At 54.6% G+C, this 13,768-nt stretch overlaps 1 protein-coding gene across 1 annotated transcript; it reads left to right on the top strand.

Moving 5' to 3' along the window:
• Positions 1–451: 451 nt before the first annotated feature.
• On the top strand, positions 452–10,873 carry MTX1 (metaxin 1). The gene is made up of 8 exons (XM_066608947.1): positions 452–554; positions 2,507–2,576; positions 2,645–2,724; positions 9,542–9,634; positions 9,735–9,917; positions 9,996–10,072; positions 10,159–10,313; positions 10,393–10,873. Exons 1-8 carry the CDS (start codon positions 474–476, stop codon positions 10,608–10,610), a joined length of 957 nt encoding a protein of 318 aa, XP_066465044.1. The 5' UTR covers positions 452–473; the 3' UTR covers positions 10,611–10,873.
• The last annotated feature ends 2,895 nt before the right edge of the window (positions 10,874–13,768 follow it).

Genomic DNA, 13,768 nt, shown 5'->3' on the forward strand with positions numbered 1-13,768 from the left:
CTAAGCCTCCTGTATCTGATCCTCTCTGCCCTGTATCTAAGCCTCTTGTATCTGATACTCTCTGCGCTGTATCTAAGCCTCCTGTATCTGATCCTCTCTGCCCTGTATCTAAGCCTCTCATCTGCAATCTTCTGTGCATCTAAGCCTTTTATGTGTGATTTCCCTGTCGTGTATCTAAACCCCAGGGGTGTCAATACGGCAGATATATGAGGGGTAGACCCCAGGATGGTTATTGGTGTCCGTGATGAAGGAATACAGCAGTGTTGTCATAGGGTCTCCGCGCACTTTGTAGAGGCTGCAGATGCAGTCCACATCAACCAATCACATGGCTGCTCACATGATACACCTGCCTCCCGGATGTGAGAGCCGCGACCTTATTGGTTGCTATGGGCGGGGCCTATTACTCCGGGACGTCAGCCCTAGGTGCCGCACTCCACGTGACAAGCCGGTGGGCGGAGCGTCCATACAGCAAGATGGCGGCGCCCATGGAGCTGTACTGCTGGAGAGGAGACTGGGGACTGCCGAGTGCGGACCTGGACTGTCTGACGGTGCTGGTGGGTAGCCGTGTGCGCGACCCCGTGCCGGTGGTCAGTGTCCTCGTCACCCGGGGGAAGCTCTCGCCTGTCACAGTGTTATGCACTAAATACGCGCATACAAGCCCGCAGATACGCGTTATGTGCCGCGGTGTTGGTAGGAAACGATGTGAAAAAAATATATTCCGCCTTCGTGTTTTTTTTTCTTGCATTCGTAAAAAATACAGTAAAAATGGCTGCGATGCGTGTGTGTCCGCTGTGCGCTAAGAGCGCCGCCACACGCAGCAAAACCGCTCACGGCGGCGGGCGGCCTGCGCAGGGTTAATGCACGGGCTGTGCTCTGTGTTTGCCCAGGGAGGCCCTGCGGTCGGATGAATGGCGCCGTTGTGCTGGACGCCGTCGCTCCTCCGTGTTTACTGAGCGCAGTGGAAAGTCCTGACGCTGCTGGAGCGCGGTCAGCCGAGGAATGCTGGGGGGGCAAGGGTTAATGGAGCATGGGCAGCTCTCCGCTGCCACGTTGGTTGTCGCCTGGGCAGGGGGCGTGGAGACCGGTTTCTGGCCCGCCCCCACCTACTGAATTACAGGGTCCGAGCTGGCATTAACACTGTAACTGCTGGCAGGACTGTGCGCTCCGCCTCAGGACGGAGCAAGCGGGAGACCACAAGGGGCTCCACAGCAGGAAACCCCTCTGCGCTGGCTGTCTACTGGGCAACCCTGTTCTTCTGTGACCCCAGGGGATCCCCCACCGCTGGCCGTCTAGGGTGACCCCACTACTTTGTGACCGCAGGACTCCCCCACTGCTGGCTGTCTGCAGGGTGACCCCGCTCCTCTGTAACCCTCACCATGAGGTGGTCTGTGACCCCAGGGGCTCCCCCAGCACTGGTGGTCTGCTGGGTGACCCTTGCCCCTCTATGACCCCAGGGGCTCCCCAACCACTGGTCGTCTGCCAGGTGACCCCACTCCTCTGTGACCCCAGGGGCTCCCCCACCGCTGGCCGTCTGCCAGGTGACCCCGCTCCTCTGTGACCCCAGGGGCTCCCCCACCACTGGCCGTCTGCCAGGTGACCCCACTCCTCTGTGACCCCAGGGGCACCCCCACCACTGGCCGTCTGCCAGGTGACCCCACTCCTCTGTGACCCCAGGGGCTCCCCCACCACTGGTCGTCTGCCAGGTGACCCCACTCCTCTGTGACCCCAGGGGCTCCCCCACCACTGGTCGTCTGCCAGGTGACCCCACTCCTCTGTGACCCCAGGGGCTCCCCCACCACTGGTCGTCTGCCAGGTGACCCCACTCCTCTGTGACCCCAGGGGCTCCCCCACCACTGGTCGTCTGCCAGGTGACCCCACTCCTCTGTGACCCCAGGGGCTCCCCCACCGCTGGCCGTCTGCCAGGTGACCCCGCTCCTCTGTGACCCCAGGGGCTCCCCCACCGCTGGCCGTCTGCCGGGTGACCTGCTCTTCTGTAACCCCAGGGGCTCCCCCACCACTGGTCGTCTGCCAGGTGACCCCACTCCTCTGTGACCCCAGGGGCTCCCCCACCGCTGGCCGTCTGCCAGGTGACCCCGCTCCTCTGTGACCCCAGGGGCTCCCCCACCACTGGCCGTCTGCCGGGTGACCTGCTCTTCTGTAACCCTCACCATGAGGTGGTCTGTGACTCCAGGGGCTCCCCCACTGTTGTCTGCCGGGTGACCCCGCACCTCTGTGCCCCCCCCCCCCCCCAGCGGCTCCCCCATCGCTGGTCGTCTGCCGGGTGACCCCGCTTCTCTGTGACCCCAGGGCTCCCCCACCGCTGGCCGTCTGCCGGGTGACCAGCTCTTCTGTAACCCTCACCATGAGCCGGTCTATGACATCAGGGGCTCCCCTACTGCTGGCCGTCTACCGGGTGACACCGCCCCTCTGTGACCCCAGGGGCTCCCCCACCGCTGGCCCAGGTGACCTGCTCCTCTGTAACCCTCGCCCTCCCTTGTTCTTTCAGACCTACGCCAAGTTCTCCGGAGCGCCACTCAAGGTCCATAAGCTGTGGAACCCCTGGCGGAGCCCCTCAGGTACCTGCTGCGCCTGCACATGCCCCATTTCTGTCCCATCTGCCTGCTGACCTGCCCTCTTCTTTCAGGTCGGCTTCCTGCCCTGAAGACTCGCCAGGACGGGGTCATCTTCCAGACCAGTAAGATCATCACCCATCTCAAGAAGCAGGTGAGGCGACATGCGGGGGCCAGCGGGCTCCTCCTGGCAGGAGCACTTACAGGGGTTGTCCAGGGTTAGCATTCCTCCAAACACAGCGCCCCCTTGTCTGAGGCTTGTGTCTGGAATTGCAGCTCATCTCTCATCTGCTTCAGTAGAGCTGAGCTGCATTACCACACACAGCCCTGTGGACAAGGGGGGCGCTGTGTTTGCAGAAAATTGGCCATAATTATCTAAGCCTGCGCAACCCCTTTTAGCACCCCGGTGTAACCCCAAGTCCCTTCCACTTCAGGGACGTCAGTCCGCCCAATCAGGCTTCCAGATGGCAATGAAAATGGTCACCTATAATTTGCAGCTAGCGACTTGTCACAAATAGCCATTAATGATTGTGATGCGGAAATGCTTCAGATTCTGTGGTGGAATTTCATGCGGTGTGTAGATATACCCTAAATGGCTATGGAGGGTCTGGCAGACATTCTTACATGCCCTAATAGACCCACCAGGAACATCACTCACATAAGCACTGCGAGAGACTCTGGATGCCGAGGAAAACCTGACTCCTCCCCATCTCCTATAATGTTGTACCATATGGAGGCGCTGTTACTGCGGGAAGGGAGGGGGACACAGAGAGGGCACCTGTGTAGTGGAGGCACTACTACTGCTGGCAGGGGGGGGGCACAGAGAGGGCACCTGTGTAGTGGAGGCACTACTACTGCGGGCAGGGAGAGGGGCACAGAGAGGGCACCTGTGTAGTGGAGGCACTACTACTGCGGGCAGGGAGAGGGGCACAGAGGGCACCTGTGTAGTGGAGGCACTACTACTGCTGGCAGGGAGGGGGGCACAGAAAGGGCACCTGTGTAGTGGAGGCACTATTACTGCGGGCAGAGAGGGCACCTGTGTAGTGGAGGAACTACTACTGTGGGCAGGGAGGGGGGCACAGAGAGGGCATCTGTGTAGTGGAGGCACTACTACTGTGGGCAGGAAGGGGGGCACAGAGAGGGCACCTGTGTAGTGGAGGCACTACTACTACGGGCAGGAAGGGACACAGAGAGGGCACCTGTGTAGTGGAGGCACTACTACTGCGAGCAGGAAGGGGGCACAGAGAGGGCACCTGTGTAGTGGAGGCACTATTTCTGTAGCCAGGAAGGGGGCACAGAGGGCACCTGTGTAGTGGAGGCACTATTTCTGCAGACAGGGAGGGGGGTACAGAGAGGGCACCTGTGTAGTGGAGGCACTACTACTGCTGGCAGGGAGGGGGGCACAGAAAGGGCACCTGTGTAGTGGAGGCACTATTACTGCGGGCAGAGAGGGCACCTGTGTAGTGGAGGAACTACTACTGTGGGCAGGGAGGGGGGCACAGAGAGGGCATCTGTGTAGTGGAGGCACTACTACTGTGGGCAGGAAGGGGGGCACAGAGAGGGCACCTGTGTAGTGGAGGCACTACTACTACGGGCAGGAAGGGACACAGAGAGGGCACCTGTGTAGTGGAGGCACTACTACTGCGAGCAGGAAGGGGGCACAGAGAGGGCACCTGTGTAGTGGAGGCACTATTTCTGTAGCCAGGAAGGGGGCACAGAGGGCACCTGTGTAGTGGAGGCACTATTTCTGCAGACAGGGAGGGGGGTACAGAGAGGGCACCTGTGTAGTGGAGGCACTATTTCTGCAGACAGGGAGGGGGGTACAGAGAGGGCACCTGTGTAGTGGAGGCACTACTACTGTGGGCAGGGAGGGGGGCACAGTGTGCACCTGTGTAGTGGAGGCACTGTTACTGCGGATAGGGTGCTTCCACATGCAGCTGAGTTTGGTGCGGTTTGCTGTGGGTGATCGCGCCCCGCGTCTTATTATACGAACGCCCTGTTTATACGGAAACGATATTGATATTGCCCAGTGGTGCTCTGTGCTGGCTGTTGCACCAGAGCGCGGCCAGCATGGAGGCGGAGAGGACCAGGGAGCATGTGTGTGTCTCCCCCACCCACCATCCCGGCCGCCTCTGCCTCCAGTCACAGTAAGCAGACAGTCCTTCAGAAGTGCCTGACCGTAGTTCACGCGGAACGGCTCGTCAGTCAGTCGCTGCATGCAGTTACACAGGACTGTTATCACTCAAAGTCCCGCGGGAGCCTGAACAGGAGTCGCCCCGTGTAAAAGGCCGTTAATACATATAATAGAAAGTATAGAGCCCAAAATCGATCCCTGTGGCACCCCACTAGTAACTCCTCCAATACTGCCCCCTCTGGTACCCCACTAGTAAGCCCTCCAATACTGCGCCCTCTGGTACCCCACTAGTAACAGTGACCCCTCCAATACTGCCCCCTGTGGCACCCCACTAGTAACCCCTCCAATACTGCCCCATTGTGGTACCCCACTAGTAATTCCTCCAATACTGCCCCCTGTGGTATTCCACTAGTATCCCCTCCAATACTGCCCCCTATCGTACCCCAGTAGTAACGGTGACCCTTCCAGCACTGCCCCCATGTGGTACCCCACTAGTAACGGTGACCCTTCCAGCACTGCCCCCGTTGTATCTCACTAGTAACGGTGACCCTTCCAGTACTGCCCCCTTGTGGTACCCCACTAGTAACGGTGACCCTTCCAGCACTGCCCCCGTTGTATCTCACTAGTAACGGTGACCCTTCCAGTACTGCCCCCTTGTGGTACCCCACTAGTAACGGTGACCCTTCCAGTACTGCCCCCTTGTGGTACCCCACTAGTAACGGTGACCCTTCCAGCACTGCCCCCTTGTGGTACCCCACTAGTAACGGTGACCCTTCCAGCACTGCCCCCTTGTGGTACCCCACTAGTAACGGTGACCCTTCCAGCACTGCCCCCTTGTGGTACCCCACTAGTAACGGTGACCCTTCCAGCACTGCCCCCTTGTGGTACCCCACTAGTAACGGTGACCCTTCCAGCACTGCCCCCTTGTGGTACCCCACTGGTAACGGTGACCCTTCCAGCACTGCCCCCTTGTGGTACCCCACTAGTAACGGTGACCCTTCCAGCACTGCCCCCTTGTGGTACCCCACTAGTAACGGTGACCCTTCCAGCACTGCCCCCTTGTGGTACCCCACTAGTAACGGTGACCCTTCCAGCACTGCCCCCTTGTGGTACCCCACTAGTAACAGTGACCCTTCCAGCACTGCCCCCTTGTGGTACCCCACTAGTAACGGTGACCCCTCCAATACTGCCCCCCCTGTCGTATCCCACTAGTAACGGTGACCCCTCCAATACTGCCCCCCTGTCGTATCCCACTAGTAGTCCCCTCCAATACTGCCCCCTGTGGGCATCCCACTAGTAACGGTAATACCTTCAATATTGCCCCTGTTGTATTCCACTGGTAACAGTGACCCCTCCAATACTTCCCCCCTGTGGTACCCCACTAGTAGCATTGCCCCTCCAATACTACCCCAAGTGGTACCCCACTAGTAACCCCTCCAATACTGCCCCACTAGTAATGTTGTCCCTCCAATGGTGACCCAGAATATGTACCATTAATAACCCCCCTCTGCTTTCTATCACTGACCAGTTACCCACTTATATACATTCTCACCTAGACCAAGTATTCTCATTTTAAATGCCAACCTTTTATGCGCACAGTATCACACAAGATCCAGTGACTCTTCCTGGTCCAGTCTAGAACTTACCTCCTTGTAGAAGCTGATCAGGTTGGTGTGACAGGAGTGACCCCTCATAAACCCATACTGATACAGAGTTCTACAGCTATTTTCCTTGAGGTACTCCAGAATCGCATCTCTTAGAAATCCCTCAAACATTTTACCCACAATAGAAGTCAGACTTACCAGCCTGTAGTTTCCAGGATCACATTTTAACCCCTTTTTGAATATCAGCACCACATTGGCTACACGGCAATCCAGTGGAACAGGCCCCGTCACTACTGAGCTCTTAGATATAAGTAATAAGGGTCTATCACATTACTTAATTCCCTTAGACTCTGGGGGTGTCTGCCCTCAGGACCCGGCGATTTGTCTATTTTAATCTTTTTAAGACTGCTCTGCACTTCTTCCAGGTCTATGGCCCATCAACACGGGATGATAATCCTTCCTGCTCTCTTGTGGGAATTTGGATAATTGTTCTGTATAAATGCATGTAGCAACTAAACGAGAAGCAGTTGTTTAGCTTTGAACGACTGTCTGCTTACTGTGAATGGTGGCGGCGAGGGAAGAACGCTCCATGACCCGTTCAGCCTCCCCACCAGCAGCGCTGTGAACGACGCCAGCGATACTCGCTCCTTTGTAGCCGCACAGGAACTAGCATCACTGTGACAAGTGTTGAGCCTCGTTTCTTGACAGTTCATCTCATGTGAATGACGCATTAGACTGGTGACATTTAGTGGAGAGTTTACTTTAGCACTCTACATCTCATCTGACATTTCATTTTCCTCTATGAATACACTGGAGAAAAAAAATACAGATTTGCTTTCTCCTCATCACCCTCTACAATTTCTCCTACATTATTTATTAAAGGGCCAATACTCTCAGTATTAATCTTTTTACTATTTACATAGTTGAAGAACAGTTTCGGGTTAGTTTTACTCTCCTTGGCAATAAGTCTCTCTGGCTTCATCTTTGCTGCTTTTTACAGAACGATTTTTTTCCTTTTTGCAGGTGTTTAGTGCTTATCCGCTGCTGCCTTGTAGTTTAAATGCTTTTCTTTTTGCTGTTTATTATAATCCCTTCTGAACAGACTGTAACCTTGTAGGTTCACCGCTCAGTAGCAGCTTTCATCCAACCAGGTCTCTGTTATTTCCACTGAGTTGTAGTTTTTCTCAGACCTTATTCCACTTCCAGATACTTCCAGTTCATCTACGTTATTGGTCAGACTCCCAGCGCTGGTCGCTGCCAGGAACCTACAAAATGCCCTCCAGCAGCAGAAAAATAAAAATTTAAGCATAAAACACCCTTTTTCCATATGTATAATAAAAACAAAGCAAGAAAAAAGCAAAAACATGTTTTGTATCGCAGGATTTATTCCATCTCCCTTATTTGCATATTACCCAGAGGAGCGTGCGTGACCATTTGAGTCTCCTCACTTAGTTTATAGGTATAGTTGCTCTCCCTAAGGAGAAAAGAGCGTTTCTGACCCCCGTCCCAGGCCTCTCACTAGCAAAGACAGACACCTACTGTACACTGATGAAGGGCAAAAACCCTGAAACAGCTGTCTGTACATGGAGTCTGACTTTGCTTTTAATACCTGGTCATTGTTACAAGGCTTGCATAAAAAGTCTGACTTTGGCTTGAAGGAATGCTGCCTTTCAATAGGTGGCGCTGTGGAGGATTTATTCCATCTCCCTTAGACACTTGTAGCTCTTGATCATCTCTAAAGCCTGGTTTAGACAACGATTATCGCTCAAAAGACGGCTTTGAGCAATTTTTGAGCAAAAGTCGTTGTGTCTAAAAGGGCTTTAAGATGTTTCTACATCCTGATTGGAGCCACCTGCGGTAAATTCAGCCGCTTGGACATATATAGACAGCGGGGGTCTTTTAAGGTCTCACTGCTCACAATGCATGTCAGAACCAAAAACAAGCCATGAGGAGGACAGAACTGCCTGTAGAGTTCAGAGACAGGATTGTGTGGAGGCTCAGATTGGGGAAGCTGCACAAACATCTCTGCTGCCCTGAAAGTTCCCAAGAGCCCAGTGGCCTCCAGAATCCTTACATGGGATAACAACCAGGACTCTTTCTAGAGTCGCCGACCACACACACCTTCTTAAACTAAGGAGGAGAAGGGACTTGGTGAGAGAGGTGACCAAGACCCCAATGGTCACTCTAGCTTAGCTCCAAAGATCTTGTGTGCAGATGGGAGAAACTTCCAGAAGGTCAACCATCCCTGCAGCCTCCACCAATCTGGGCTTTATGACAGAATGGTCAGAAAGAAGCCTCCTAGTAAAACACATAAAAGCCCCCCTGGAGTTACCAAAAAGACCCTAAAGGACCCTCCGACTGTGAGAAACAAGATGTTCTGCTCTGATGACCCAAAGATGGAACTTTCTGACCTCTAAGTGTTCTGTCTGGAGGAAACTAGGCGCCGCTTATCATCCTCCCAATACCATCCCTATAGTGACACCTGGTGGTGGAGCATCATCATACTGGGGGAGGGGAGGCCGGTCAGGGTGAATGGAAACCAGACGCCGCTCATCACCTGCCCAATACCATCCCTACGATGAAGCCTGGTGGTGGAGCCTCGTGCTGGGGGAGGGGGGACCAGTCAGGGTAGATGGAAAACTGAATGGAGCGAAGTACAGAGATAATGACAACCTGATCCAGAGAACAAGGGACCTCAGACGGGGCAGAAATGTCACCTACCTACAAGACAATGACCCTGAGACCCCAGCCAAGACCACTCAGAAGTGGGGACAACTCTGTGAATGTCCTTGAGTGGCCCGGCCAGAGCCCTGAACCCAATGGGACATCTCTGGAGAGATCTGACAATGGTTGTCCGCAGACAGCCCCCATCCAACCTGACAGAGGACAGAAAATGTCCACAAACCTTGTGGCATCATCCCCAAGAAGACTGGAATCACTGCCAAAGGGGCTTCACCTAAGTGCTGAGTGTTTAAAAACTTACAAAGAGTTTTCCCGTTCTGTTGTCACTTTTTTGTCATTAGGGGGTACTGAGTGCGGAATGATGAAAATGGGGAGAAAAAAAAAGGGTTGCATCATTAAGGGGTTAAGTGTTGCCTTTGTTTTTTTTGAGCAGTGTATGGATGGAGTGACGCCTCTCTGGCTCCTTGGCGCTAGTGTTGGCGGCTCTATGCCAGGTGCTGGGTGATGCAGAGTATATTGGGGTTTAGCTTGTCTGTATGTTGTATCTCCAGAAATATAATGCAGATTACGATCTGTCCGCCAAGCAAGCAGCAGACACACTAGCCTTCATCTCCCTGCTGGAGGAGAAGTTACTGCCGGCCCTGGTGAGTCTTGCCGTCACCTATACCAGTAATGGCTGGCATTCGGTGTAGTACTGGTAATGCCACAGTCTGAAGGGGCTGACCATTTCATCTGCACCACCAGATCCACACTTTCTGGGTCGATGCAAAAAACTACGTGGACCATACTCGCAAGTGGTACGCCGAGACTATTCCATTCCCACTCAACTTCTTCATCCCAAACCAGATGCACAAGAGACACTTGGAGCGTCTCCAACTGATTCGGGGGGAGAGCTGGCGGGAGGATGACGAGACCCTGGAGAAGCAGGTTTGGAGCGGTATGTGTGTGTGGGGGGGGGGGTGCTTTGTGGTGTCGGGGCATTATTGCTGACCGTCTCCTCCACAGCTCTACACAGATGCCCTGGAGTGTTTGACGCTCCTCTCACAGCGGCTGGGGACACACAGATTCTTCTTCGGAGACTCGTAAGTATAATGCTCACCTTGTATTATAACGCAAGGTGGTCTTGCTGGATGGGGGTCCTCTGATATGATGCTTTGGCTCCTTGCAGACCAGCTTCCCTTGACGCCTACATCTTCAGCCACTTGGCCCTGGTCTTAAACGTCAAGCTGCCCAGCAGCCGGCTACAGCAGCACCTGAGATCTCTGCCCAACCTTTGCCAGTACTGTGCGTCCATCCTCACCATCTACTTTACCAGGGATGGAGGTGAGTATACACCGCCGGCCCCCGCGCCGCTCCTGGCCCTGCTTTTTTGGCTGCTAACTTGTGCTTTTCGTCCCCGCAGAGACCTTCCCTCGTCTATCCCCAAAGAGCCCGACAGCCGAGTCTTCCGACTACGAGGAGGAGCCCAACAAGAGGCGTAACCAGATCCTGTCAGTGGCGGTGGGGCTGCTGGCCATGGTTGGCTACGCGCTGCTGAGTGGCATTGTCTCCATACAGCGCGTCTCGGAGGACAAGGCAGTGGAGCTTGGTCTCGCCCTGGAGGAGGATGAGGAGGACTGACAGGGAGCGGAGCATTTGACTGTCGGGACTGGTTTTCATTCCATTCCTGTCATTTCTGCTGCTGCGTGCAGCGTGTTCTTGATGAAGCCACCGCCTGAGGGTCCCGTGTTTGCAGGGCCCCCCTAATGTGCCGAGGGGTGCAGGGACTGCCCTGTAAGTGCCTTTATCTGTTGTATTAGATGGCCTGTGGCTTCCTGAGGGTTGGCCTGTGGCCTGCTGACTCCAACTTCTTACTGTGTAATAAAGCAGGATGACACCATGTAGTCGGTGATGAGCTGTCCTCGCTTAAGGTTGGAGGGGTAACCAACACTCCATTGGCCTCCATTATGGAGGTGCCGCTCTTACACCTCCTTGCACACGTGTAGAATAAGGGTCTGGGTTGAAACGACTGCTGGGTTTTCTAGCCTTCCGGCCCCCTAAGGCCTCGCAGTCCCTGCCACGGTGGCCGTAACAACATCCTAAGGAATGGAACCCCTGCATAAAATGGAAGAAGAGCGGGATCCTAAACCACTGATGGCGCACTCTTTGCCCTAAGGATGCCTACCTACTAGCGATATTTTTTCTTGCGATGCAAGAGCAATGATTATGAAACCAATGATTTTCAATAGTTTCATACTAATTTGCGATTTTTTTTTTTTTTACTCTCAAGCTTCGCAGAACAGAGAAAAAATCAGCGATATCACTCAGTGTTCTCAATGGGGCCGGCGGCAGCAGCATCACCAGCCCCATTGAAGGCATAGGGAGTACAATGCTGCGGCCCCATTGAAAGCGGTGGATTGCAGGCAACCACCAAAGCGATGATTTTCAGGGAAGGGCTTGAAATATAAGCCCTTCCCTGAAAGTCATCCCTAGCTGTAAAAAAAAAAAAAATTATACTCCCCTAGAAGAGCCATCCGGCTCTTCTCCCCGGCCCCATTGAAAACAATGCTTGATATAGCTGAGTTTCCTCTGTGCTGCGAGGCTCTCGCATTGCTAGAAAAAATATTGCTAGTGGGTAGGCACCCTAACTTTGCTGTGCCCACAGGAAGCTCTTCGGCACTTCGGCTAGCGGCACGTGAACTTGGGAGGGAAGAAGCGATGCGTCAGTTCTACATGTTTACAGAGAGCAGAGCCGGCACTGCAGGTCCCGAGAGGGAGAGCGGGTGCCAGACAATGCTGCTTACTGGCATGAGGGGGGGGCTGCACAGGGTGGGGTGGGCTGCTTACCTACACTAGGCTGCACTTATGTGCTGTGCACATGGTAACCTGCAGGGGGCAGCACAGGGTGGGGGACAGTCATTATGTTCTATGTACAGTGAACCATAGGGGCAGCCCAGGGTGGCCATGTTGTCATTGACAAGGGGCAACATTGGGTAGTGGTCTTTATTTTCTATATGCAGTGAGCCATGGGCAGCATGGGGTGGTGGTTTTTATGTTCTATGCACAGTGAGCCATAGGAGGCAGCATTGGGTGGCCATGTTGTCCTTGGCAGGGGGCAGCTCGGGGTGGCGGTCTTTATGTTCTATGCAGTGAGCCATAGTGGGCAGCATTGGGTGGCCATGTGGTATTTGGCAGGGGGCAGCATTGGGTGGCCATGTGGTCTTTATGTTCTATGTATAGTGAGCCATAGGGGGCAGCATTGGGTGGCCATGTGGTCTTTGGCAGGGGGCAGCATTGGGTGGCCATGTTGTCCTTGGCAGGGGGCAGCACGGGGTGGCGGTCTTTATGGTCTATGCAGTGAGCCATAGTGGGCAGCATTGGGTGGCCATGTGGTCTTTGGCAGGGGGCAGCATTGGGTGGCCATGTGGTCTTTATGTTCTATGTATAGTGAGCCATAGGGGGCAGCATTGGGTGGCCATGTGGTCTTTGGCAGGGGGCAGCATTGGGTGGCCATGTGGTCTTTGGCAGGGGGCAGCATTGGGTCGCCAGGTGGTCTTTGGCAGGGGGCAGCATTGGGTCGCCAGGTGGTCTTTGGCAGGGGGCAGCATTGGGTGGCCATGTGGTCTTTGGCAGGGGGCAGCATTGGGTGGCGATCTTCTCCATTTGGAAATTGATGGCAGTAACACATCTCACACAAAGCTGGAAGAGTAATACTAACGAGAGCGCGTTGTCTTTACATGTTGCAGGGCGGCTGTCTGGCATTGGGGTTGTATACACACAGCAGTCTGTATGACACGGGGCTACTTTCAGGGCTTTGCAAAACTGTTCACCCCCCTCGCTGTGTTCCTGTTTTGTTGCATTACAAGCTGGGGTTGATATGGATTTTTGGGGTGTTTACAGCGTGGCGTTACACCAAACAGCGGCTGCGCTGAAGGGGCACCGTATGTAACTAAACAGTCGTTACAGAGCACTTCACTGTAAGTATCCACCCCCGGGGGTCAGTCAGTACCCTGTGCAGCCGTCTCACTGCCCCCCGGGGTTTGTAGCTGCTCCGCTGCTGTGTGTTCTACCTCACTCTAGTTCTGGGCACGGACTAGGTAATGTATTTACACTGCTACAGCCAGAGCCCCGTCAGCGCCCCCTTGTGTGTCACACAGAAATGTCTCCCTTCGTGTTCTAAAGACGGTCAACTGCACTTTTGGAGAAGCCGTGATGGAATCTATGTAACCCACGGCAACCAATCACAGCGCAGCTTTCACTGTACCGGGGCAGACCATGAAGAGAAAGTTGCGCTGTGATTGGTTGCTGTGGGCAACAGGGACAGATGTGAAGTGATTGGTTGCCGTGGCCTCTGCTGTGACAACCGGAGCACCCCGTAATACTACCTTGAAGAAATGGCGGCTCTATTTGCGCGCACAGCTCGCCTGGAGACTTCTTCTCTTGGGGGTGCGCAGAGACCCTACAAGTACGATGGAGCGCCTGAGACCACCAGATAGGAGGACACATTTATCACACCGTCTTCCACCCAGGACAGATAGAAACAGTCGTCCGAGCTGCTGCTCCCATGAAACCGGAAAGCGTGGCAAGTGCAACCGCCAGCCGCGCCTCTTAGCCGGAGGATTGAAGGGAGGTGCTCGGGACCCCCAGTCAGTAGTAGAAGGGACTCAGACGGATTGTAGTTTGGGCCCTAGAGGTAAAAGGTCATTCGCTGCGTGATGGGCGAGCGCGGAGGAGGCTCCATTACGGTCAGGGAGGTGCAGTTGGCGACTTACTAAAAATCTAAGGAATGGTGGATTCCA

This window comes from Eleutherodactylus coqui, chromosome 6, assembly GCF_035609145.1.
Source record: "Eleutherodactylus coqui strain aEleCoq1 chromosome 6, aEleCoq1.hap1, whole genome shotgun sequence".
Taxonomy (NCBI): domain Eukaryota; kingdom Metazoa; phylum Chordata; class Amphibia; order Anura; family Eleutherodactylidae; genus Eleutherodactylus; species Eleutherodactylus coqui.